This window comes from Pagrus pagrus (genome assembly GCF_965226575.1).
Source record: "Pagrus pagrus genome assembly, chromosome: 4".
Lineage (NCBI taxonomy): Eukaryota > Metazoa > Chordata > Actinopteri > Spariformes > Sparidae > Pagrus > Pagrus pagrus.
Genome location: NC_140188.1, coordinates 9142588 through 9170446, shown reverse-complemented (window position 1 = coordinate 9170446; position 27859 = coordinate 9142588). Strand labels below are relative to the sequence as shown.

Genomic DNA, 27859 nt, shown 5'->3' with positions numbered 1-27859 from the left:
AATCACACAACTTTGAGCCAAAAAAGAAACACACCACATGATTGGTATTTTGGTTTGTTGCCGATATGAAGGTGTGCTAAAAACAAGCAATGAAAGGATAAAAAGAGGGTCACTTTAATGTTGTGTGTACAGGGAACCAGACTCATTACTTTATAAATCCAAAGGTTTTTTATACAAGCCACAGAGAGCGTAGTATTTCAGTGCATTTAAAAACTTTTCGTCCCTAAGGCCATAAATGAGAGGACTCAGACATCTCGGAGCAAGAATAAAAGTAATGTAGTTAAAATACCTGACATTAATATATAACAGAAAATTCGTCTGAAGCAGAGCAGCTTCTATGAATGGACACCACAGCTGGATGAGACAGAGCAGCAGCTGGATGGCATGAAGAATTACTGTTCTGAGCCCTTTCCTTGTTGACTTTTTATTCTCTCCAGATGCAGCTTTGGCCACTTTCATTATTTTAACATAACAGAATACAATAATGCTCACCATAAGTAAGAAGTAGAACTGACTGATGGCTGACCGAAGATGACCCTGCCACTTTTGAATGATGAACATTTCCACAGAGCATACATTTCTCTGAATGTAGAAGCCATGGGTTGCAGATTTAAAGAAAATGGACAGAACAGCAATGCATGGTAAACAGCTAATGCCGTGAATGAAGAGGATACAGTGCATAGAGCTGCGTGTGGAGCACAGTTCTGAGTGCTGCAGGGGCAGGCAAATGGCCACATGGCGCTCCAGAGTCATTGCTGTCAAAGTAACTGGTGTTAAATAAGTGTACAGAGACAAAATAATATATATCATGAGACAAAACCACATTTGTATGGTAAAATGAAAATAGCTTAAAATGAGCAGGATATCAGTCAGGAGTAGATACAGACAATCAGACAGTAGTGTCATAGCAAATAAGATGTAGCGCATGGTTGTGTAGAAGCAATCCTTCATAAAAAATGTCATGATTAGGAAAGAGTTGATGCAAAGAAAAACTAACACCAGAACCTGAACAAAAACGACCCGACCATCGATGTTCTTCAGAGAGGATTTACCACCATTCAGAGAGTTATTGGCTGCCATATATTCTGAAATATCAAGGGTTTAGACACTTCTCTTTCAACCAAAAGTCAGATCCAAAATTCAAGAACTCATAAATCTGTCAGTATAATCTAAAATATTTGTATAAGAAAGATGCCCAGATTTTCTGTGGCACAACACACAAATAATTTCACAGATGTGACTGGTGGAAGTTTAGATGATTAACACAAACATACACATCAGTATAATATCACATTCATTGCACTTAAAATACATTTGACACAAACACATCAAAAGGTCAAAAGGCATAAAACCATCAGCTTAACAAAACATCCCTGCATCAGTCATCATCATTGTGGCACAGAGTCCCGTAGATCAACATCTTTTGCTGAGCTCTGTGCAGCCCTCTGAGAGAGGACTGTGTATGAGGACTTTATAGGGCTAACTATGACGAAACTAAACGTTTCTCACCAGTGTTGTCATCATCAACTGTTGCCACCAACACACCTCAATGGCATTACTAAATATAGTTATTCACTTTGTGTTTCGAAGAGCTGTTTTCCCACAAATATTATCACTTTTTGTATCCCACACCCTATGTACACATGAGGTTGGAGGTTTAAATTATGAATATGTTTTCTGTTGGATGACCAATGCAAACATGTTGATAGATGTTCCCAACTGCCACATAGGAAGGTTGGGTGTAAATCCAGCTGTAACAGTCAACAGCCTCTCCTCTAAGGCATTTGTAGCGTTGCATTAATTAGTACATATAAACAGTGATGGGATTAATTGGGTTATGGCCGGGCCAAGCAATAACTAAGCGATTGCTATCCCTGTGTGATATGTTTTATAAGTGGTACTCATACAAAAGAAAAACAACATATTTTGTTATGGTAACACTTTATAATAACGATCATTAATAAGTCCTTTATAAGACATTAGTTAATGATGAACAAATCATGAAGAAAAAATTAATAAATCTTTGTAAATAATTAGTTAATACTAAATTAACATATCACAAATATGTTGTCAGTCATCTGCAAATGACTTGTTAACCATGGAATATTCATGAACAAATCATTAGTAAATGATAACTTAATGATTTGTTGATAAATTATGAATGACTTGTGAGTGATTATAAGAAATTATTATTAATGAATGCTGTTAACGTATCACAAATATGTTGCATGTCATTTACAACCGATTAGTTAATTATGAAATATTCATGAAATAATCTTTAGTAAATGTTTACCTAATGATTTGTTATGTAATGAAAGAGGCCTGTTCTTCATCTTTTGTAACTCATGTGTCAATGTATTACTGAATCATCTATAAGTCATTTACAAGTGCTTTTGCATCCCCCTAATCTAAAGTGTAAACACCCCTCGCCGCATCTGAAACTTTCACACACAGAGGCGGATGCAGAGAATTGGTGCAGGATCCCCGCATGCAAACGGCTGTGTGAAAAGGGCTTGTGCTGCGGCCAGGATGCGAACCAGCGTCCCGTGGTTTAAAATGCAATGGCTGGCAATGTACTTAAACACTCGACTATCGTATCATACTTAAGTTAGCGTGAGTATACTATCTAACATATATCCACTAATATTATATTTAAAAAAATCTAGAATACGATAAATCTTTTTAGGATTGCTTAAGTTTAATTATACATAAATATGCTGGCGTCTTAAATAGGTGACGATTCAAATAGCTGGCTAATGTGATAAATTGGTGTATTTTGAGAGAAGCAGCTTTACAAACAGACCATATACCCGCCCCTACGGACCACTCAAAGTGAGTGCATGCACATTAGATCTGAGTGCGTAGACTTTAGATCTGAGGACATATTTGAATGTGAGCGAAATTTTTGTGTGCAAGAAGAAGAAATGTGAGCACAAGCATGTGATTTTTGAGTTCATTTTGAAAGAAAGCAGCAGACATCTCAGTGCGAGCACACAATGTGAGCATGAGGAGAATAAATCTGAGCACGAGAAGGAGCTGTCACTGAAAAGGAATGAAATCATGCTCTTGAAATCTACGCTCTTGATTAAAAATAGGATAATTCTTCCATACTAAAATAGTATGCTACTTCCCTGGTACATGAAAAGTTGAAATTTAAGATTAGAGGGCTGCTGAAAAGTTTGTAAAAAACTTTCTTACATTTAAAGATAATTTGTTGCAGGTAAGGAAGAACTACAGATGATATGAACACATTCTTTGGTGATGAAGTGTTTACACTTTAGATTAGGGGGATGCAAAAGCACTTGTAAATGAATTACAGATGATTCAGTAATACATTTACATATGAGTTATAAAAGATGAAGAACAGGCGTCTTTCATTACATAACAAATCATTAGGTAAACATTTACTAATGATTATTTCATGAATATTTCATAATAAACTAATCGGTTGTAGATGACTTGCAACATATTTGTGATATGTTAACAGCATTCATTAATAATAATTTCTTATAATCATTCACAAGTCATTCATAATTTATCAACAAATCATTAAGTTATCATTTACTAATGATTTGTTCATGAATATTCCATGGTTAACAAGTCATTTGCAGATGACTTACAACATACTGTAGTTGTGATATGTTAATTTAGTATTAACTAATCATTTACAAAGGTTTATTAATGTTTTGTTCATCATTAACTAATGTCTTATAAAGGACTTACTAATGATCGTTATTATAAAGTGTTACCTTTATTTGTAGTTGACTGTTCTGCACTTTTGCACATTTCATATTAAAATAGTTAACTTGTTTACAGTAAGTGCATTGTCTGTTGGTTTATTTTGTTACTTTTCAGCTCACCAGTAAGCCATGGTAATGGTTGTGTGAGATGGACAAACGACAGAACATGGACAATATATAGTTATTCACTAAATAAAGGTAAAGGTAATTTTATTTGAATTGATAGAAGGCTTGATGAGGGTAGGTATGGGGGTCGAGGTAGGTGGATGAAGGAAAAGGGGGTCGAGGTAGGTGGATGAAGGAAAGAGGGGTCGAGGTAGGTGAATGATGGAAAAAGGGGTCGAGGTAGGTAGATGATGGAAAGAGGGGTAGAAGTAGGTGGATGAAGTAAGGAGGGGTCGAGGTAGGTGGATGAAGGAAGGAGGAGTTGAGGTAGGTAGATGATGGAAAAAGGGGTCGAGGTAGGTGGATGAAGTAAGGAGGGGTCGAGGTAGGTGGATGAAGGAAGGAGGAGTCGAGGTTGGTGGATGAATGGAAATGGTGAGGCAAGTATGTTGGACAAACGCAAAGGGGGTTCAAGTACGTTGGGCGGAGGAGAAGGGGGGTCGAGTGCATTGGACTTATGGAAAGAGGGTCGAGGTAGGTGGATGAAGGAAGGTGGGGTCGAGGTAGGTGGATGAAGGAAGGAGGGGTCAAGGTAGGTGGATGAAGGAAGGAGGGGTCCAGGTCGGTGGATGAAGGAAGGAGGGGTCGAGGTCGGTGGATGAATGGAAATGGTGAGTCGAGTCTGTTGGACGAACGGAAAGGGGGTTTGAGTACGTTGGACGAATGGAAAGGGGGTTCCAGTATGTTGGGCGGCGGAGAAGGGGGGTCGACTGTGTTGGACGCCGAAAAGGGGGGTCAAGTGCATTGGACTTATGGAAAGGGGGTCGAGGTAGGTGGATGAAAGGAAAAGAGGGTTTGAGGTAGGTGGATGATGGAAAGAGGGGTCAAGGTAGTTGGACGAACTGAAAGGGGGTTTGAGTGCGTTGGACGAACAGAAAGGGGGTTCGAGTGCGTTGGACGAACGTAAAGGGGTTCGAGTACGTTGGACGAACGTAAAAGGGGTTCGAGTACGTTGGACGAATGGAAAGGGGGTTCGAGTACGTTGGACGAACAGAAAGGGGGTTCGAGTACATTGGACGAATGGAAACGGGGTTTGAGTATGTTGGGCGGCGGAGAAGGGGGGTCGAGTGTGTTGGACGCCGAAAAGCGGGGTCAAGTGCATTGGACTTATGGAAAGGGGGTCGAGGTAGGTGGATGAAAGGAAAAGAGGGTTCGAGGTAGGTGGATGATGGAAAGAGGGGTCAAGGTAGGTGGGTGAAGGAAGGAGGGGTCGAGGTAGGTGGATGAAGGAAGGAGGGGTCAAGGTAGGTGGATGAATGGAAATGGTGAGAGAGGTTGAGACTCAGAGTGGGGGTACATCTCGATGAGCGCGTCTCAATTTGCGCGGCTTCATTATCCTGAAAAAGGTTTACTGGCTATGGGCTCGTCGGATATCAGAGTCGAGGAAACGGGCTGTTCAAGGTTGTTTGCCAAGATGTGATGAAGAGGTGAAAGAACTGAGGGTTCAGACATGGATGTTGACTAAAAACGGAGGGACTGGTGTAGGGTGAGAATCCAAGTCTGGTGCCAAGGATTTGAATTTCGGGAATAAGAACGGAGGAGCTTGTGCCCCTAAAGAAGTGCGGCGATGGTGACTGGATACGTTTGTAGAGTGTGAAGGAAGGGGAGAGTGAGGACGGTTGAGGGGCCGACTGGTGGTGCACCATCTACCGCTGTAGTAGCTTCTGAAAACTACTAAGAGTGTGGCGTCGGTGTATGGCTGGATGTCCTCGGGCTGGGTAACTTGGTCCTCATAAAAGAAAAGAAAAAAGAAGATGCCGTTCTGTAAAGAGAGGAAGTGGCGCCATGTTCGTGCTCCGTTTTACGAGTCGTCGAAGGGGATGCAGGCGCAGAGGGAGGGAATGGTGGGTGACAGGTACGGTAAGTGGGAGATAAAGGATACTGTTGACTTTGAGGGCTGGTGCAAATGGTGAAGTGGAGGTGTCTGAGCAGGGAGAGGAGCTGGTGCTTTGTGCGGCGGAGGAGTAGCTTCCCAGTTGGGAGGTAGGTGTGTCAAGGATGATACCAAGGAATTAGAGGGATGTGCTGGATCCTACACATAACTTCGATGCCTGGGTGGAAACCGAAAGTGGAAACGTGGGTGAGGAAGTGGACGAAGTGACTAGTCAGGGTGGTGTTTTGAGCGGAGGGGTAGAAGGATAGAAAAGGAGGAGGTTGGGAAAGACCAGCAGTGGGTGAGCCCTGGCCTGCGGTGGCAGTGGCGGTGTGCGCGGTGGCATGGTTGGTTGCGGGTGTTGGAAGTGGGTAACTGGGGGTAGCTGCGGGAGCTGTGGGGAAAGGAAGAAGGAAGAGAAGAGGAAAGGATGCTGGGATGGAGGGATGCATGTGCGTGGGATGATTGTGCGGCCTGCGGGTACAGGGAAAGAGAATAATGAGGAAAAAAGGTGCGGCGGGCTGCACGGTGACGTCATCGGCGCAACTGACGTCATCTGTGCGGTGTGAGTGTGTGGCGGCCGGAGTGGAGGTGGAGGCTGTGAGCAGCAGGAAAGCCGGGCTTTGTTGTCGGTCTGACAAAATGGGATGTGGATCCGGGAGTCTCGGGTTGGCAGCTGTACGGCTGCGGGTTGGGCGCCGGGAGGCTGGCCAGATTAACATGGGACTATGTTAACTGGCGACCGTCAGCCGAATGCGTCAGTGGTCGCTGTAGCTACAACAGATGTTGAAAACGGGAAGAGAAGACGTAGCTGTCCTCGGATACAACTCTTTGTTCAGGTTTTCTCTGTGTAAAACATACCTGATCCGTAGTTGGGCTCCTGTTTGAGTAAATGTGTCTAATCCTCAGTCGCTGTATCAACGTTGCTGGTTGTTACAGAAGACGTTGTAGACAGGAAAAGGGAGAGTTGCTCTTCCTGTGAATGTGTATTTCTAATAAACCTTTATTAAATACACTTACTCGTCTTTGCTTCCTGTTTGACTAAACATGCATCACATAGAAGAACTATGGAACCCTTTTAAACGAAAAAATTAAAAAAAATAACAGGACTTGAACTCATACTAATTGAGGGGAAAAAAACTCTAGCATGGTAACTGATTCACCATGCAAAACAGACCACACAGGTAACTGGCGGTATAGCCTATCTCACTCCTCACAGCATACACGCAGCCATCTCTTGGACGCAGAAGGTGGCCAGATCAACTTGTGACCCCAGTGTCTATACACCTTGTTGGTACTGTGATGGTTTCTAACACAAATAAGCATAACCATTATTAAATTCACTTACTCGTCTTTGCTGCCTGTTTGATTAAACATGCATCACATAGAAGAACTATGGAACCCTTTTAAACAAAATAGAAAAAGAGAAGAAAAACAAAATAAAAAAATACGGGACTCGAACTCAGACTCATTGAAGGAAAAAGTATTCCGCAGCATGATAACCAATCCACTACACCAGACAAACTATGTCTTGAGTCACGGCATAGCGTCTCAGCCTCCTCACAGCATACAGACAGCCACCTTTTGGATGCACAAGGTGGCTAGATCAGCTTGTGACCACAGTGTCTATGCGCTATTTTGGTACTGTGATGGTTGAATAAAACAAATAAGCAGCCATTTGAAAGATTTTACAAAAAATTATAATCAATTTATGTCATTGTCTGTAAGATTATGTTATAGGCCACTTTAAATGTGTAGGAATGACAACAGTATCAGTATGCCAAGTGCTGCCCAAAGGATGCAATATATATATTATATAATCATTATTATTATATAATATGTGTTTCCCCCTATTGTTTGCCAACAAGCTTATTAGACAAGGCACAATGAAATCTGATGCTATTTGACTATCCAGCAAGCACTTCTGATCCTATCACTCAGTCTCATATTGATGCGTGTTTTAGGTCTGCAGTATATCACTGATTACTTGACCTGTAAATAATAATACATTTTTGTTATTTTTAGAAATCTCTTATTAGGTTTTACAATTTTTTCCTCCAACACACTGACAACAGGGCAGTATCAGCTGTTGCATGAAATTTAACCATAATCTTCTATGTTATGTCTCCTATTTCACCTATGTGCCGATCGCAGTGATCATGTCGTCCCTGGTGTTGAGCACTTGACCGATATGGCTTTTTCAGTTCTGATAGTGATTTTTAGAAATCAAGGAGACTGATAACCAATATCTGGCACTGAGATTAATTTGCAGTAAAACTGAAAATCTTTGTGTCAAAATTTAGTGGTGTGATGATGAAGTACAATTTACTCAGGTACGATTTTTGAGGTACTTTACTTGAGAATGTTCCTTTTGTGCTACTTTATAATTTTTCTCCACTACATTTATTTGATGAATTGAATTACTAGTTACTTTGCAGATTCCGATTTTTCAGAGCTTGTAGGCTATTAATTGTGACATCTTATGAATCAGATTGTGTTGTGGATGGGGCATTGTGTGAGAGGAGGCTGCATCAGAGCCAAAGAAACACATTTTTAAATGTATTAATTTTATCGGCAATCTGAGAGAAAATCACTGACACCAATGATCGAAAAAATGCCAAATATCGGCTCAGGTAATCGATGTTGTGTTGATCAGTGTTGTGTCAATCAAATAATCTATGTGTAATATATACAAAGTAAAATATGAATTAAAATACCATAAGTTCAATGTTCACTTCACCAGAGTTGCTCAGTCTCATGTTACTGAATATAATATCTTTACTTCAACATTTTGGGAGAAAACACTCACAGTATTTTCTTTCTAGGGGAAATGACATCAGAGGATCAATACCAGTCTCATATCTGTGTATTATGTAAGGATACAGTGAGCAGTTGGTATGCATTTAAAGAGTAAAAAAACCTATAGAAAATGTGTGGATTTACTTTATTTGAAAAGTTTACAAGCGTTATCAATTTGTACATTTACAAAGATTTACATATCAACACTGTAATTTTGTGATAAGGAGAAATGTAACTAGTCTTTATTTACAAAGTGTACAGCATAGTCCAGATTAAAAAATGCAAAGCATTTGAACGTAATTATTGGCCCTCATAAAGTGTAATAAAGTGAACTTGAAGAATGTCCATTTCTGGACAACAAGGCAAACTGCTTCAATTTGTTGCACTTATAGACAGTCCATTTTGTATTTGAATACATTAGGAACAGTTTGAGTATTTCAATTTTTTAGGGAAGTTCAGGCAAATCCTAAATGTATCCTGTGTGTTAAAAAAAAAAGTCAGCATCTTCACTAGTAGGAAAAATACAAGAACTTCACAGTTTGTTTGTATTGCAGTGTCAGGATGTAGATGAAAGAACTATAATAGATATCTCAATATACAATATATAAAAAGCTTGCGACACTTCAATGTTGCAAGCTTTTTACACACAAAAATACCATAAAATATATTGTTTTGATAAAGAAGTAAGGCAGTAGGCTAATTGGCCTCTTTCAAGCTTTCTGTGAGCAACCTTGATCTGATTTTATGCAGCACATGTCTGTCCCCTGCAGCTCCTTATGTGACAGCTCACTGCTTTTTCATGTTCCCTTACTGAACTTCCTGCAATATTTCAAACTGATCCACTGTCAAAAGATTCAGAAAAAGAGCGTTGTCTTGTTCTTAGAAGCACACAACACAGATGTAACATCATAACTATCACAACTACTTAAGTTGTTATTAGTAGGGCTTGTTACAATAAACCAGTTGGAAATAAAACATTCATGAAATTCTCATGTTAAAGTGAATTGCAACCATAGTGAGTTCCTTTTTTTAAGTGCATTGTGCATTTTTTCTGTTAAAAACTACTAGTCTACTTTGCAAAATATTTCTTTTATACAAGTCAAAGAAGGCATAATTTTTTAGTGCATGAAGAAAATTATCATCCCTGAGCCCATATATCAGAGGACTCAGACATTTTGGAGTAAGATAAAACAATACATAGTTAAAAAACCTTACATTAATAAATAAACTTGAACTAATCTGATATGCGTAACTCTGTATGAATGGGATCCATAGCTGGATGAGACAGAGCAGCAGCTGGAAACCATGAAGAATTACTGTTCTGAGACCTTTCCATGTTGACTTTTTATTCTCTCCAGATGCCATTTTGGCCACTTTCATTATTTTAACATAACAGAATACAATGATGATTACCATAATCAAGAAGTAAAACTGTTGTACAGTTGACCATATGTGATCCTGCCATCTGTGCAAAATGTAAATCTGCGGAGTGCATATCCTGTGTTGTTTGTACAAGCTAAGAGAGGCTGATGCAAAGAAAGAGGAAAAAATAGCAATGCAGGGTATAGAACTGAGGCCGTGAATGATGAAGATGCAATGGACATTGATGCGTTGGGAGCACAGCTCTGCATGACGCAGGGGCATGCAAATGGCAACATATCGCTCCAAGGTCATTGCTGTCAGAGTAACTGGTGTGACCATCGAGTACAGAAGCACTACCATTGAAATATTGATACATAACCAAACTTCTATGGTAAATTTAAAATAGACCAAGAGGTACTGAATATCAGATATGAGTAATAAAAAGCTATCAGACAGTAGTGTAATAGCAAATAAGATGTAGCGTGTAATTGTGTAGAAGGATTTCTTCTTGAAAAAGGTCAGAATAAGCAAAAAGTTGATGCCAAGAAACATCATGACCAAGACCTGCACAGAAATCGCCCGGTCACTGATCTGTCTCACCTCACCACCAACCCATGAGCTGTTGTCCTCCATCACTTCTCTAGGCAAATACACAAGTTGTTGAGGTACAGCCAAGTGTTAAATCATCATCCGTCAAAAGACAATGTGATCCTCATCACAAAAATACTAACTGTTTTCCTGCAATGGCACAGCATTGTGGCACTGATTTCCAAAGACAGGTGTCTGTTCGGCCTTTGTTCTGAGCGAAGGCTCTGTATGAAGACTTTAAAGGAGTGACTCCACTACAAGGAGAGTAACAGCTAATTAACGTTTGTTCACCACAGTGTCGTCATTGACACTTTCTGCTCGTTCTCTCATCTGTAGACATATCTTGGGTTGTAAGCCACCATTACTGTCATGGCCCTTGACTGACCCTTATCCTAACCTGACTTGTAAGCCACAGTACAACAGTACAGTATATTTATTTATACATTATATGATTTATTGGTTTCCTTTTAAAACTATGTGATGTGGCTTTGTGTATCATGAAAAGCATTACATAAATAAAATGTGCAAAAAGGCTTTGTAATTAATTAATCGAAATTAATCGCATTTTTAATCGCATATAAATATTTGACCTGAGAACAGTGAGAAGCAATTTTTTTCATATGGGTTTTAGTATACCATTGAATAATGACTGAATACATAAGCTTAAGCAACAAAACATTGTTTATTTTTTTTTTCAAGGTGGTACTTAACCAAGACCAACAGACTAGGGATGCAAATTATCGATTAATTCATTAATCGTTAGTTGATGGACCTTATCGATCGATTAACGATTACCTGATAAGATGTGATTTTCCTGAGAACCTAAATTTAAGGGGAAAATTTAAGCTGAACATTCCTTATACAGGACTCTACACTAGTTTGTTAGTTTATTTTTAGAGCACAGCACAATGAAAATGTTTTAAGTAACATGTTATTTGGTAAATGGTCTTTCCTGCCACTACACTATGATGATTACTGTATTTAACTACTTAAATCACAGTAGCATAAACTGATTTGTTGAACTCAGCCTGATGTAAACATTAATAAAACACAGGCAGCTCTATGTTTTCCCTGTGTGATGTTCAGGGACAGGTCAGGACAGTCTGAAGACAGAGAGCTCTGAGGTAGAAGTCTTATGCACCGTGAGACAGTGACAGGTCTGTAGGCTACCTACGTCTTGACCACATGTCAGCTGTTCAGCTGCAGCAGAGGAAACTCCGCTGTTCTCAGCTCCACTGCAACGAGCGCTTTTTAATTTTTTTTTTTTTTCAAATTAAGCTCCAGTAGCGACTGGCTAAACTACGGGGAGGATACTGTAAACCGGCGCGGATCCAGTGTGTTTATCAAAGCTTGGTCGCAGTCCTGAGGCACCGGGTCGGTTTGAGCTGCATTCAGGCTACATTGAAACTTTATAGATCCATGGGCAGTGATCAGTGTCAGCGGCTTTTTAACTCGTTAAATAATTGTGCTCCAGTATAATTGGTACGCCTGAAACTCATCCTGTGAGAAACGTTCCGCGGTGCAAAAATAAGTGCGATTAAAATGCGTTAATTTTTTTAACGCGTTAATTTTTGTGTAATTAATTAATCTTAATTAACGCGTTAAAGTCCCAGCCCTAATTATTATTATTGTTGTTGTTATTATCATTATGATGCGAACTATTATTTTAAAAAGTTCCCTCTCTAAGCTGTTTTGCCAAGACTTTTTTTTTTTTTGACCAACAGGGGAAATGGGACAGAAATCCATTTGCCCAAAGTCAGTTTTTATATGCCCACTTCACAAATTCGACTAAAACAAACACTAGAAGTAAGTGTCATGTTTAATCTTTACTTAAAATAAAGAAATAGATATTTTTTGTGGCGGTGTGCTGAAGATGAAGTCAGACTTCAAGAAAGAAGCTGCCCTGCATCCGATCGTACAGTACATCACTAAAAGTTTACTTTGTTTCACCTTCATCATATTGTTATTAATCCTACATAGCTACAAAATAGATACATGACCTCATCACTACACATCCTGCTAACAACTGTGTTCACAAAAAGAAAAATCAGTTAGTGCAAGAATCAACAAAAAAACAGAGTTCCTTGTAGCTGATTTAATTAAGTTAATGGATGAAAACAAGAACAAAGTGTGTCATATGTGCAAAGCAACAAGATTGTTGCAGAATTAAAAAATGCTAACCTCGTTTGTTTTTCAGCTCATGATGTCTTTACCTGCCGCCATTTTCATGTGCACAACAGATAAGAGAGAATAAAGCTGGCTGACTCCTTTGCCCCTTTCATCATGAACTCCAGGAAAAAACAATGTGTTTGATTCTTTTTATCCACTTGCCCAATCATGAAAGTCAGTTGCCAGATTTGCTAGACTGACGTGGCACTTTACTTGCCCCAGGCAATCAGGCAATCTTTATTACTGACCCCTGCAAAGTCCACAATTCCAATGTGCCAGTGCAGGAACATAGTTTGGCATTGATTTTGAGTCGATTGGTCACATGACCTGGAAGCTATTGAAAATAAATGCAGATTTTTATATATATCATGATAATTATTGTATGTATGCACTTTCACTTAACATTACATTGCTTTTAAAAACTGGTGTGTGTTCGTGTTGAGAAGTATTTGTACCGTTATCAGGCTTTGATGTATTTTTTGTGTATGTGTCACTGTGGGACTACTGTACTTTGTACATCAGGCGCACTAAATGAAACAGGCACACATCCAAATTGTGCAGCATAAGAACATTTATTTTTTTTAAAAATGTTGTTATGATTGATATGATATTTTTTGTAAATGGTTTTAAAATATTACTACAATCACACAACTTTGAGCCAAAAAAGAAACACACCACATGATTGGTATTTTGGTTTGTTGCCGATATGAAGGTTTGCTAAAAACAAGCAATGAAAGGATAAAAAGAGGGTCACTTTAATGTTGTGTGTACAGGGAACCAGACTGGATATTTATCAATGCAAATAATCACAAACACCCTCATGAGGAGCAAATGCCAATTTGCCCCCAAAAGATCTATTGAATCATTTCAATGACATTTCTTTGGAAAAAAAACAAACAATGTAATTAAAGCGAGAAATTTATTTTAAAAGCATAACATCATTACTTTAAAAATCCAATGGTTTTTTATACAAGCCACAGAGAGCGTAGTATTTCAGTGCATTTAAAAACTTTTCGTCCCTAAGGCCATAAATGAGAGGACTAAGACATCTCGGAGCAAGAATAAAAGCAATGTAGTTAAAATACCTGACATTAATATATAACAGAAAATTCGTCTGAAGCAGAGCAGCTTCTATGAATGGACACCACAGCTGGATGAGACAGAGCAGCAGCTGGATGGCATGAAGAATTACTGTTCTGAGCCCTTTCCCTGTTGACTTTTTATTCTCTCCAGATGCAGCTTTGGCCACTTTCATCATTTTAACATAACAGAATACAATAATGCTCACCATAAGTAAGAAGTAGAACTGACTGATGGCTGACCGAAGATGACCCTGCCACTTTTGAATGATGAACATTTCCACAGAGCATACATTTCTCTGAATGTAGAAGCCATGGGTTGCAGATTTAAAGAAAATGGACAGAACAGCAATGCATGGTAAACAGCTAATGCCGTGAATGAAGAGGATACAGTGCATAGAGCTGCGTGTGGAGCACAGTTCTGAGTGCTGCAGGGGCAGGCAAATGGCCACATGGCGCTCCAGAGTCATTGCTGTCAAAGTAACTGGTGTTAAATAAGTGTACAGAGACAAAATAATATATATCATGAGACAAAACCACATTTGTATGGTAAAATGAAAATAGCTTAAAATGAGCAGGATATCAGTCAGGAGTAGATACAGACAATCAGACAGTAGTGTCATAGCAAATAAGATGTAGCGCATGGTTGTGTAGAAGCAATCCTTCATAAAAAATGTCATGATTAGGAAAGAGTTGATGCAAAGAAAAACTAACACCAGAACCTGAACAAAAACGACCCGACCATTGATGTTCTTCAGAGAGGATTTACCACCATTCAGAGAGTTATTGGCTGCCATATATTCTGAAATATCAAGGGTTTAGACACTTCCACAGCTCTTTCAACCAAAAGTCAGATCCAAAATTCAAGAACTCATAAATCTGTCAGTATAATCTAAAATATTTGTATAAGAAAGATGCCCAGATTTTCTGTGGCACAACACACAAATAATTTCACAGATGTGACTGGTGGAAGTTTAGATGATTAACACACACATGATACACATCAGTATAATATCACATTCATTGTACTTAAAATACATTTGACAGAAACACATTAAAAGGTCAAAAGGCATGAAACCATCAGCTTAACAAAACATCCCTGCTTCAATCATCATCATTGTGGCACAGAGTCCCGTAGATAAACATCTTCTGCTGAGCTCTGTGCAGCCCTCTGAGAGAGGACTGTGTATGAGGACTTTATAACTAACTATGACGAAACTAAACGTTTCTCACCAGTGTTGTCATCATCAACTGTTGCCACCAACACACCTCAATGGCCATACTAAATATAGTTACTTACTCCGTGTTTTGTAGAGATGTTTTCCCACAAATATTATAACTTCTCATGTCACACATCTTATGTACACATGAGGTTGGAGGTTTAAATTATAAATATGTTTTCTGTTGGATGACCAATGCAAACATGTTGATAGATGTTCCCAACTGCCACATAGGAAGGTTGGGTGTAAATCCAGCTGTAACAGTCAACAGCCTCTCCTCGAAGGCATTTGTAGCGTTGCATTAATTTGTACACATAAACAGTGACGAGATTAATTCAGTTATGGCCGGCCCAAGCAATAAGTGAACTAAGCGGTTGCTATCACTGTGTGATATGTTTTATAAGTGGTAATCATACAAAAGAAAAACAAAATATTTTGTTATTATTTAAATGGACTGACAGATTCATTCAACCAGTTCATTTATGTCATTTTTTAAGTTTCTGTTTAATTTATTTCATATTGTTGTATATATATATTTTTTTTACATTTGCATTTTACTCACATTTTACTTACTTTTAAACAATTTATTTGTAGTTGACTGTTCTGCACTTTTGCACATTTCATATTAAAATAGTTGACTTGTTCACAGTAAATACATTGTCTGCTGGTTTATTTTGTTACTTTCCAGCTCACCAGTAAGCCATGGTAATGGTTGTGTGAGATGTACAATGGACAAACAACGGAGCATGGACAATATATAGTTATTCACTAAATAAAGGTAAAGGTAATTTTATTTGAATTGATAGAAGGCTCAATCTGTTGTGCTTATGTACAGTCCATTTTGTATTTGAATAAATTAGGAACAGATTGAGTATTTCAATGATTTAGGAAAGTTCAGGAAAATCCTAAATTTATTTTGTGTGTTAAAAAAAAAAGTCAGCATCTTCACTAGTAGGAAAAATACAAGAACTTCACAGTTTGTTTGTATTGCAGTGTCAGGATGTAGATGAAAGAACTATAATAGATATCTCAGTTTGCAGCATTGAAGTGTCACAAGCTTTTTACACACAAAAAAAGTGGTACAATATCATAAAATATATTGTTTTGATAAAGAAGTAAGGCAGTAGGCTAATTGGCCTCTTTCAATCTTTCGGTGAACAACCTTGATCTGATTTTATGCAGCACATGGCCTGAGTCTGTCCCCTGCAGCTCCTTATGTGACAGCTCACTGCTTTTTCATGTTCCATTTCTGAACTTCCTGCAATATTTCAAACTGATCCACTGTCAAAAGATTCAGAAAAAGAGCGTTGTCTCGTTCTTAGAAGCATACAACACAGATGTAACATCACAACTATCACAACTACTTAAGTTGTTATTAGTAGGGCTTGTTACAATAAAACATTCTTGAAATTCTCATGTTTAAGTGAATTGCAACCATAGTGAGTCATTTTTTTAAGTGCATTGTGCATTTTTTCTGTTAAAAACTACTAGTCTACTTTGCAAAATATTTTTTTTATACAAGTCAAAGAAGGCATAGTTTTTCAGTGCAAGAAGAAAATTATCATCCCTGAGCCCATATATCAGAGGACTCAGACATTTTGGAGTAAGATAAAACAATACATAGTTAAAATACTTTACATTAATAAATAAACTTGAACTAATCTGATATGCGTAAGTCTGTATGAATGGGACCCATAGCTGGATGAGACAGAGCAGCAGCTGGAAACCATGAAGAATTACTGTTCTGAGACCTTTCCATGTTGACTTTTTATTCTCTCCAGATGCCATTTTGGCCACTTTCATTATTTTAATATAACAGAATACAATGATGATTACCATAATCAAGAAGTAAAACTGTTGTACAGTTGACCATATGTGATCCTGCCATCTGTGCAAAATCTAAATCTGCGGAGTGCATATCCTGTGTTGTTTGTACAAGCTAAGAGAGGCTGATGCAAAGAAAGAGGACAGGTACAGCCAAGTGTTAAATCATCATCCGTCAAAAGACAATGTGATCCTCATCACAGAAACACTAACTGTTTTCTTGCAATGGCAAAGCATTGTGGCACTGATTTCCAAAGACAGATGTCTGTTCGGCTTTTGTTCTGAGTGAAGGCTCTGTATGAAGACTTTATAGGAGTGACTCCACTGCAAGGAGAGTAACAGCTAATTAAAGTTTGCTCACCACAGTGTTGTCATTGACGCTTTCTGCTCATCCTCTCAGAGGCTATCTGTAGACCTATCTGGGTTGTAAGCCAACATTTCTGTCATAACCTCTGACTGACCCTTACCCTAACCTGACTTGTAAGCCACAGTAGAACAGTACAGTATATTTATTTATACAATATATTGATCCAGAGTTGGCGTAAGGCTTTATGGGGCCCTAAGCAGAATTTGATTTGGGGCCTCTCGCCCTCAGCTAAACGCACCACACACCTCAGCACCGCCAATATTAACTATATATTGTCCATGCTCCATCGTTCGTCCAATATAGACACTGTGCAGACACACACGTAGTCTGTTGACTGTCTAGAGCTGGACTGCAGCTCTGTTCACTGCATGCTGCTGTAACATGTACGTCAAAATACAAAAGAAATATAATTTGTGGAAATAATGTATTCTGTGGGTAATGGGGGCGGGACTAGATAAGCATCTGCTTCTCCCGCTTTCCCTTTCGGCCATGTGTACTACCTTATTTTAACTAAGACGATGTATGATGATGACTGTCTAATAACATGCCGAAATAAATAAATAAATAAATAAATAAATTGTACATCTCACACAACCATTACCATGGCTTACTGGTGAGCTGGAAAGTAACAAAATAAACCAGCAGGCAATGCATTTACTGTGAACAAGTCAACTATTTTAATATGAAGTGTGCAAAAGTGCAGAACAGTCAACTACAAATAAATTGTTTCTTTGACAAAGATAATAAATGTTAAGTAGATAAATTGTGAGTAAAATGCACATTTCAAAAAATAATAACATACAACAACATGAAATGAATTAGATAGAAACTTAAATAATGACATAAAATGAACTGGGTGGAATGGAATTTGTGCAGAAATGATTAAACTGTTAATCTGTTATTCTTCTAAAGCTATCTTTCACAGGGAGTGATTGTACCAGTCAAGCTTGAAACAGGTTCAGGACAAAAGGCCTTGTGTCATATTGTTTAAAATCTGTTGTGTAACATATACAAAGTAAAATATAAATTAGAATACCATACGTTCATTGTTCACTTCACCAGAGTTGCTCAGTCCTCTCAGTGTCATGTTACTGATATCTTTACTTTAACATTTAGGGAGAAAACCCTCACAGTATTTTCTGTCTGGGGGAGAGTGACATCTGAGGATCAATACCTGTCTCATATCTGTTTATTGAATATGTACTTGAAGAATGCCCATTTTTGGACCACAAGGCAAACTGCTTCAATCTATTGTGCTTATAGACAGTCCATTTTGTACTTGAATAAATAAGGAACAGTTTGAGTATTTCATTCTTTTAGAGATTATTTAGGGATTATTTTGTGTGTTGAAAGAAGTCAGCATTTTCACTTGCTTTCACATTTCACAAGCTTTCTGTGAACAACCTTGAGCTGATTTCATGCAGCACATGGCCTGAGTCTGTCCCCTGCAGCTCCTTATGTGACAGCTCACTGCTTTTTCATGTTCCCATACTGAACTTCCCGCAATATTTCAAACTGATCCACTGTCAAAAGATTCAGAAAAAGAGCGTTGTCTTGTTCTTAGAAGCATACAACACAGATGTAACATCAAAGCTATCATAGCTATTAAAGTTTGTTATTAGTAGGGCTTGTTACAATAAACCAGTTAGAAATAAAACATTCTTAAAATTCTCATGTTTAAGTGAATTGCAACCATAGTGAGTCACTTTTTTAAAGTGCATTGTGCATTTTTTCTGTTAAAAACTACTAGTCTACTTTGCAAAATATTTCTTTTATACAAGTCAAAGAAGGCATAGTTTTTCAGTGCATGAAAAAAGTTATCATCCCTGAGCCCATATATCAGAGGACTCAGACATTTTGGAGTAAGAAAAAACAATACATAGTTAAAAAACCTTACATTCACAAATAAAGTGGAACTAATCTGATATACGTAACTCTCTATGAATGGGGTCCATAGCTGGATGAGACAGAGCAGCAGCTGGAAACCATGAAGAATTACTGTTCTGAGACCTTTCCATGTTGACTTTTTATTCTCTCCGGATGCCGTTTTGGCCACCTTAATTATTTTAACATAACAGAATGCAATGATGATTACCATAATCAAGAAGTAAAACTGTTGTACAGTTGACCATATGTGATCCTGCCCTCTGTGCGAAATGTATATCTGCATAGAGCATATCCTGTGTTGTTTGTACAAGCTAAGAGAGGCTGATGCAAAGAAAGAGGAAAAAACAACAATGCAGGGTATAGAACTGAGGCCGTGAATGATGAGGATGCAATGGACATGGATACGTTGGGAGCACAGCTCTGCATGGCGCAGGGGCATGCAAATGGCAACATAACGCTCCAAGGTCATTGCTGTCAGAGTAACTGGTGTGACCATCGAATACACAACCACTACAATTGAAATACTGATACATAACCAAACTTGCATGGTAAAATTAAAATAGGCCAAGAGGTACTGAATATCAGATATGACTAATATCAAGCTATCAGACAGAAGTGTAACAGCAAATAAGATGTAGCGTGTAATTGTGTAGAAGGACTTCTTCTTGAAAAAGGTCAGGATGAGCAAACAGTTGATGCCAAGAAACATCATGACCAGGAGCTGCACAGAAATCGCCCGGTCATTGATCTGTCTCACCTCACCACCAACCCATGAGTTGTTGTCCTCCATCAGTCTTCTAGGCACATACACAAGTTGTTGAGGTACAGCCACGTGTTAGATTGTCATCTATCGAAAGACAATGTGATCCTCATCACAATGCACTAACTGTTTCCCCTCAATGGCACAGCATTGTGGCACTGATTTCCAAAGACAGATGTCTGTTCGGCCTTTGTTCTGAGGAGTGACTCCACTACAAGGAGAGTAACAGCTTATTAAAGTTCGCTCACCACAGTGTCGTCATTTTCGCTTTCTGCTCGTTCTCTCATCTGTAGACATATTTGGGTTGTAAGCCACCATTACTGTCATGGCCCCTGACTGACCCTTATCCTAACCTGACTTGTAAGCCACAGTACAACAGTACAGTATATTTATTTATAGATTATATGATTTATTGGTTTCCTTTCAAAATGATGTGATGTGCCTTTTTGTATCATGAAAAGCACCATATAAATAAAAATGTATTATTATTATTATTGTTGTTATTATCATTATGATGCGAACTATTATTTTAAAAAGTTGCCTCTCCAGGCTGTTTTACCAAGACATTTTTTTTTTTTTGCCCAACAGTGGAAATGGGACAGAAATCCATTTGCCCAAAGTCAGTTTTTATATGCCCACTTCACAAATTAGACTAAAACAAACACTAGAAGTAATTTTCATGTTTAATCTTTCCTTAAAATAAAGAAATAGATATTTTTGTGGCGGTGTGCTGAAGATGAAGTCACACTTCAAGAAAGAAGCTGCCCTGTATCCGATCGTACAGTACATCACTAAAAGTTTAGTTTGTTTCACCTTCATCACATTGTTATTAATCCTACATAGCTACAAAATAGATACATAACCTCATCACTACACATCCTGCTAACAACTGTGTTCACAAAAGAAAAATCAGTTAGTGCAACAATCAACAAAAAAATAGAGTTCCTTGTAGCTGATTTAATTAAGTTAATGGATGAAAACAAGAACAAAGTGTGTCATATTTGCAAAGCAACAAGATTGTTGCAAAATTAAAAAATGCTGACCTCGCTGGTTTTTCAGCTCATGATGTCTTTACCAGCCGCCATTTTCATGTGCACAACAGATAAGAGAGAATCAAGCTGGCTGACTCCTTTGCCCCTTTCATCATGAACTCCAGGAAAAAACAACGTGTTTGATTCTTTTAATCCACTTGCCCAATCATGAAAGTCAGTTGCCAGATTTGCTAGACTGACGTGGCACTTTACTTGCCCCAGGCAATCAGGCAATCTTTATTATTGACCCCTGCAAAGTCCACAATTCCAATTTGCCAGTGCAGGAACATAGTTTGGCATTGATTTTGAGTCGATTGGTCACATGACCTGGAAGCTATTGAAAATAAATGCAGATTTTTATATATATCATGATAATTATTGTATGTATGCACTTTCACTTAACATTACATTGCTTTTAAAAACTGGTGTGTGTTCGTGATGAGAAGTATTTGTACCGGTATCAGGCTTTGATGTATTTTTTGTGTATGTGTCACTGCAGGACTACTGTACTTTGTACATCAGGCGCACTAAATGAAACAGGCACACATCCAAATTGTGCAGCATATTGTGCGGACAAACAATGGAGCATCGACAATATATAGTTATTCACTAAATAAAGGTAAAGGTAATGTTATTTGAATTGATAGAAGGCTCAAGGCTGTGCTTATAGACAGTCCATTTTGTATTTGAATAAATTAGGAACAGATTGAGTATTTCAGTGTTTTAGGGAAGTTCAGGCAAATCCTAAATTTATTTTGTGTGTTAAAAAAAAAAAAAGTCAGCATCCTCACTAGTAGGAAAAATACAAGAACTTCACAGTTTGTTTGTATTGCAGTGTCAGGATGTAGATGAAAGAACTATAATAGATATCTCAGTTTGCAACATTGAAGTGTCGCAAGCTTTTTACACACAAAAAAAGTGGTACAATACCATAAAATATATTGTTTTGATAAAGAAGTAAGGCAGTTGGCTAATTGGCCTCTTTCAATCTTTCTGTGAACAACCTTGAGCTGATTTTATGCAGCACATGGCCTGAGTCTGTCCCCTGCAGCTCCTTATGTGACAGCTCACTGCTTTTTCATGTTCCCTTACTGAACATCCTGCAATATTTCAAACTGATCCACTGTCAAAAGATGCAGAAAAAGAGCTTTGTCTTGTTCTTAGAAGCACACAACACAGATGTAACATCAAAACTATCACAACTATTAAAGTTTGTTATTGGTAGGGCTTGTTACAATAAACCAGTTAGAAATAAAACATTCTTGAAATTCTCATGTTAAAAAAAGTGACTCACTATGGTTGCAATTCACTTTAAGTGCATTGTGCATTTTTTCTGTTAAAAACTACTAGTCTACTTTGCAAAATATTTCTTTTATACAAGTCAAAGAAGGCATAGTTTTTCAGTGCATGAAGAAGATTATCATCCCTGAGCCCATAAATCAGAGGACTCAGACATTTTGGAGTAAGATAAAACAATACATAGTTAAAATACTTTACATTAATAAATAAACTTGAACTAGTCTGATATGCGTAACTCTGTATGAATGGGATCCATAGCTGGATGAGACAGAGCAGCAGCTGGAAACCATGAAGAATTACTGTTCTGAGACCTTTCCATGTTGACTTTTTATTCTCTCCGGATGCCGTTTTGGCCACTTTCATTATTTTGACATAACAGAATACAATGATGATTACCATAACCAAGAAGTAAAACTGTTGTACAGTTGACCATATGTGATCCTGCCATCTGTGCAAAATGTAAATCTGCGGAGTGCATATCCTGTGTTGTTTGTACAAGCTAAGAGAGGCTGATGCAAAGAAAGAGGAAAAAATAGCAATGCAGGGTACAGAGCTGAGGCCGTGAATGATGAAGATGCAGTGCACATGGATGCGTTGGGAGCACAGCTCTGCATGGCGCAGGGGCATGCAAATGGCAACATATCGCTCCAAGGTCATTGCTGTCAGAGTAACTGGTGTGACCATCGAATACAGAATCACTACCATTGTAATATTGATACATAACCAAACGTGTATGGTAAAATTAAAACAGACCAAGAGGTACAGAATATTAGATATGAGTAATAAAAAGCTATCAGACAGAAGTGTAACAGCAAATAAGATGTAGCGTGTAATTGTGTAGAAGGAATTCTTCTTGAAAAAGGTCAGGATGAGCAAACAGTTGATGCCAAGAAACATCATGACCAGGAGCTGCACAGAAATCACCTGGTCACTGATCTGTCTCACCTCACCACCAACCCATGAGTTGTTGTCCTCCATCACTTCTCTAGGCACATACACAAGTTGTTGCGGTACAGCCAAGTGTTAAATCATCATCTATCGAAAGACAATGTGATCCTCACAAAAACACTAACTGTTTCCCTGCAATGGCACAGCATTGTGGCACTGATTTCCAAAGACAGATGTCTGTTCGGCCTTTGTTCTGAGCGAAGGCTCTGTATGAAGACTTTATAGGAGTGACTCCACTACAAGGAGGGTAAAAGCTATTTAAAGTTCGCTCACCACAGTGTCGTCATTGACACTTTCTGCCTGTTGTCTCTCACCTGTAGACATATCTGGGTTGTAAGCCACCATTACTGTCATGGCCCCTGACTGACCCTTATTCTAACCTGACTTGTAAGCCACAGTACAACAGTACAGTATATTTATTTATACATTATATGATTTATTGGTTTCCTTTCAAAATGATGTGATGTGGCTTTGTGTATCATGAAAAGCACTACATAAATAAAATGTATTATTATTATTATTGTTGTTATTTTCATTATGATGCGAACTATTATTTTAAAAAGTTCCCTCTCTAAGCTGTTTTGCCAAAACCTTGTTTTGCCCAACAGGGGAAATGGGACAGAAATCCATTTGCCCAAAGTCAGTTTTTATATGCCCACTTCGACTAGAAAAAATTAAGATAATAAAGATAAAGATAAGATAAAGAAAGATATTTTTTGTGGCGGTGTGCTGAATGGAGATGAAGTTAGACTTGAAGAAAGAAGCTGCCTTGTATCCGATCTTACAGTAATCACTAAAAGTTTACTTTGTTTCACCTTCGTCATATTGTTATTAATCCAACATACAGTGTGTAGCTACAAAATAGATACATGACCTCATCACCACACATCTTGCTAACAACTGTGTTCACAAAAGAAAAATCTGAAATTTAGCCATAATCTCCTATGTTATGTCTCTTATTTCACCTATGTGCCGATCACAGTGATCATGTCGTGGTGCCGAGCACTTGAACGATATGGCTTTTTCAATACCAATACTAATTATTAGAAATCAAGGAGACTGATAACTGCGACGGCCCTAGGCCTTAGGCCAGTATCTGTGTTGTCCCTTTCCTGTCTGTCCTCCCCTATTCCCACATACCTTGTTAAGGGATTGGTGTCACCTGTTTAGAGCCTTTATAAGCCGGGTGATTCCAAGATGGCTCCCTCTCTCCCACCTGGAAGGCTGGTGCCTTTTTGGGCACTCCATTTTGGTTTTGTTTAGGTTGTGATTATGTTTAGTTAACCTTGGTTCATATTACATAGTTAAGGTTAGGACCCACAGTTTCATTGCACCCAACACCCACCTTTCACTACTGACTTTACACCTCATAGTTTGCTTCTGTTGAGTTATCTTTTATAAATTATTTGTTTGTTTGTTACTGCATGGACCTCCCTTCCATTAAGAGTTTACACTATAATTGTGATGTGTTATTAATCAGATTGTGTTGTGGGTGGGGCATTGTGTGAGGGGAAGCTGCATCAGAGCCAAAGAAGCACATTTTTAAATGAATTTTTTTTTTATTGGCTATCTGACAGAAAATCACTGATAACAATGATCGGAAAAATGCCAAAAATCGGCTCCGGTAATCGATCAGGCTGATAATCTGTCTATCCCCAGCCCTTATTTTCCAGACAATAAAGCAGCATTATGTTGCTATTTTAGCTTAAAATAAAAGCTTCAAAATCATTTTGATGGTACACTGACTGATAATTGAGTAAATGATGGCAGTCCCCCTATCCTATGTTTGTAACTTCAGGTAGTGGATTAAGCATCTACTGTAGAAGTCTAGAAGAGCCGTGCTTAAGGCTTTACACTGCTCACAGCACCAACTATTACTGATTTTGGTGAGACTGGATCTGCCTCATCTCGCTGTGATTTACGGAGTTTCCTAAATGCAACCTGTAACTGCTGCATACCATACAGTAGCAGCAAGTTAGCTCTGTCAGCTGAGTCTGTTCGGAGCAGCGCTGGGGATTGTATGTGTCTACATGGCTATCTCAGGAAATCATGACAGAGGTGAAGAAACCAAAGAGGACGTTGACGGAGGAAAGGACAGCGACAGCTAAATCAAAGGCCACACAACAGATGCCAAACTGGACGTGTTGCTGTTGAACTGTACGTTACATAACATCCGACAACTTGTGTTCCACTCAAAAGGTTGGGGGCCCTAAAATCGCAAAAGTACAAATTCCTACATAACGGCGCTTTAAGAGTAAGTTGTTTGTTGACTACAGCAGCAATGTGTTACGTTTCGAAACTTTAAATTGCTACAGTTCAGAGAACGTCCTCACGCAGTCATGTTTTGTTTTGAGACATTAAACCGTATGGCAGCCTCTATAAACTGACACCACATCTGAATGTAATATAGAAGCAGGAGAAACTTTACTGGGCCCTCTCCATGTTGCCATTTTACTCTTTCCAGATGCAGTTTTGTGAAGGCCTGTCCATTATGCGGCAGAAGAAATTCAAAAGGATGTCCAATATGATGGGTAATTTTATTTTTGCTTTGTTTTTCTCCGTATGGATTTAGACTCGAAAAACAGAGCAGCAGTGCTAATGAGCCGATCAACAGTGTTCCCTCATGGCAAATGAACTCCTGTGAAACCGATTTAGGAATCTTAATTGCTTCATTAATTATTTAGACTGTCCTTTGTTGATTTTTGCTCTGATGAAAGATGGAGGACATAAGTTTTTAATGTTGGAAAAGTATTGGCTTGTCGAAAGTTTCTGTAAGCATTCTGTGTTGTTATCAAAACTATGATCAACATGCTTGGATCAAGTATATATTTATACAGTCAGATGAAATGTTATTTAATTTCTCATTTCCATACAAATTTTGCAACCAACCACTAAAACAACACATTATACAAACAAGAAAGAGCACTGAATTTGTACTTAGACAAGGCAGTGCTTTGGGCTAACGCTCACATCAGCATGCTAAGATGCTCTGGATGATATTGCTAGCATGTTAGTGTGGTAGTGTGTAAAATTTCCTGATTATCCCTAAACCCGAACCAAAGCTGAAGCTAACGGGAATGTGCTTGGTTTCATAGGTATTTAGTTTGAAACCAAATTATTGAAAACCACACATTTTGACTCAATGGTGCGCCATGAAATATTAGGGGATACGTTTTTACAATTCAGGGGACCACAAATGTCTGTACCGGATGACACAGAAATCAATGAAGTAATTATATTTTAATAATAAAAAATTAAAAAATGTCAACCTCTTGAAGTAAGGTCAGATCATCAATGTCAGTGGGGTGTTTTTTCTAGGTGCTGGTGGACCTAGAGGAGAAATCAGACCCATCAGAATACCTGGAAACTACGAATGTCAAGATTTTGTTGCAATCCATTAAGAAATTTGTTGAGATATTCCACTGCAGAATGCCCTTAAGGAAAAGTCAGGAGTCCAACAAAGTTTTGTTAAAATTTTGTTAGAATTAGATATTCATGAAAGGAAGCATGCATATCTGTACCAAATGTCATGGCAATCCATCCAATAATTGTCAATACATGTCACTAAAACCTAAAGATGGCCAGAAATGTGCAACAAATAGCCATTCCCACACCATGTGGATGAAGCATGATGGATGGATTAACCAGTTTTCTTGTCAGATGGGTGCCAATATGACTGAGAGACTGTAAGATATTCTGTTTGAAGTTAATGCTTGTACATTTTACCAATCTTGGCAATGTAATTCATTCATTCACGTGCATGTACAATAAACAGTAATTTTTGTATTTTAGTGCAAGAAAACACTTTTCATCCCTGAGGCCATAAACAAGAGGACTCAGACATCTTGCAACAAGAACAAACATTATAAAATTGATGTCCCCTAATATAAAAGAATAACAGAAGATTTATCTGAAGGAGAGCAGCTTCTGCTTCTTCTTGTTTTTCTTTCCCGATGCAGCTTTGGCTCTTTTTTAAATTATTTTAACATATGAGAATACAATAGTAATAAACATGATCGCTGAAAGCTGACCTAGGATGACGCTGTCAACTATGCAAGACGACCACCTCCACAGTGCAGATCTTGTTTTTGTAAAAATTTAGGCTGACATATGCAAAGAACCTGGACACAGCAACACGGGGTACAGAGCTGAGGCCGTGAATGATGAGGATACAGCACAGAGCGTTGCGTGTGGAGCACAGCGCTGCATGGCGCAGGGGCAGGCAAATAGCCACGTAGCGCTCCTGATTCATTGCTGTCAGAGTAACTGGTGTGGCGAAAAAGTACAGAGACGACACAGGAAACACGATTAGACATAACCACATCTGTACTTGATTATCCTGATTGTGAAATATAACCAAGAGATTAGTCACAAGTAGAATCAACAATGTATTAGCGAATAAGATGTAGCGCATGGTTGTGTAAAATACATCCTTCATAAAAGTTGCTATCATCATAAAGCGACTTAGTTATTGTCAGCCATATGTTTTAACATTGTGACTAAATACAGAAGGATCTGACTGTGACTGTACAATTTGCCCCTTTAAACAAGACACATACAGTGAATACATGAGTACACACAGAGAATAAAGTGACTTAAATAGGTTCAAATGTCATAAATACACTTATTTCTCTGTGGAAAAAGAGTAAATGTCAAAAAATGTCAAATAAAATGTAATTTTAATGTAACTGAGTAAATTTATTAAACTTTCACGCTTTGCTGCACAGTGAAGCCTGAACTTCTGATAA

At 38.3% G+C, this 27859-nt stretch overlaps 4 protein-coding genes across 4 annotated transcripts; all 4 read right to left on the bottom strand.

The window, feature by feature from the left end:
• Nucleotides 1-84: 84 nt before the first annotated feature.
• LOC311255755 (odorant receptor 131-2-like) lies at nt 85-10278 on the bottom strand (the record flags this gene model as incomplete). Its single annotated transcript, XM_084350404.1, has 2 exons — nt 85-582; nt 10075-10278. 2 exons carry the CDS (start codon nt 10276-10278, stop codon nt 151-153), a joined length of 636 nt encoding a protein of 211 aa, XP_084206530.1. The 3' UTR covers nt 85-150.
• A 3364-nt stretch (nt 10279-13642) lies between these two features.
• Nucleotides 13643-19863, bottom strand: LOC311255753 (odorant receptor 131-2-like; the record flags this gene model as incomplete). Its single annotated transcript, XM_084350402.1, has 2 exons — nt 13643-14122; nt 19420-19863. 2 exons carry the CDS (start codon nt 19861-19863, stop codon nt 13643-13645), a joined length of 924 nt encoding a protein of 307 aa, XP_084206528.1.
• An 852-nt stretch (nt 19864-20715) lies between these two features.
• Nucleotides 20716-23060, bottom strand: LOC311255752 (odorant receptor 131-2-like; the record flags this gene model as incomplete). Its single annotated transcript, XM_084350401.1, has 2 exons — nt 20716-20722; nt 22243-23060. The coding sequence occupies 2 exons, from the start codon at nt 23058-23060 to the stop codon at nt 20716-20718; spliced, it is 825 nt and encodes a 274-aa protein (XP_084206527.1).
• A 3795-nt stretch (nt 23061-26855) lies between these two features.
• LOC311255751 (odorant receptor 131-2-like) lies at nt 26856-27435 on the bottom strand (the record flags this gene model as incomplete). Its single annotated transcript, XM_084350400.1, has 2 exons — nt 26856-26992; nt 27249-27435. The coding sequence occupies 2 exons, from the start codon at nt 27433-27435 to the stop codon at nt 26856-26858; spliced, it is 324 nt and encodes a 107-aa protein (XP_084206526.1).
• Nucleotides 27436-27859: the final 424 nt, after the last annotated feature.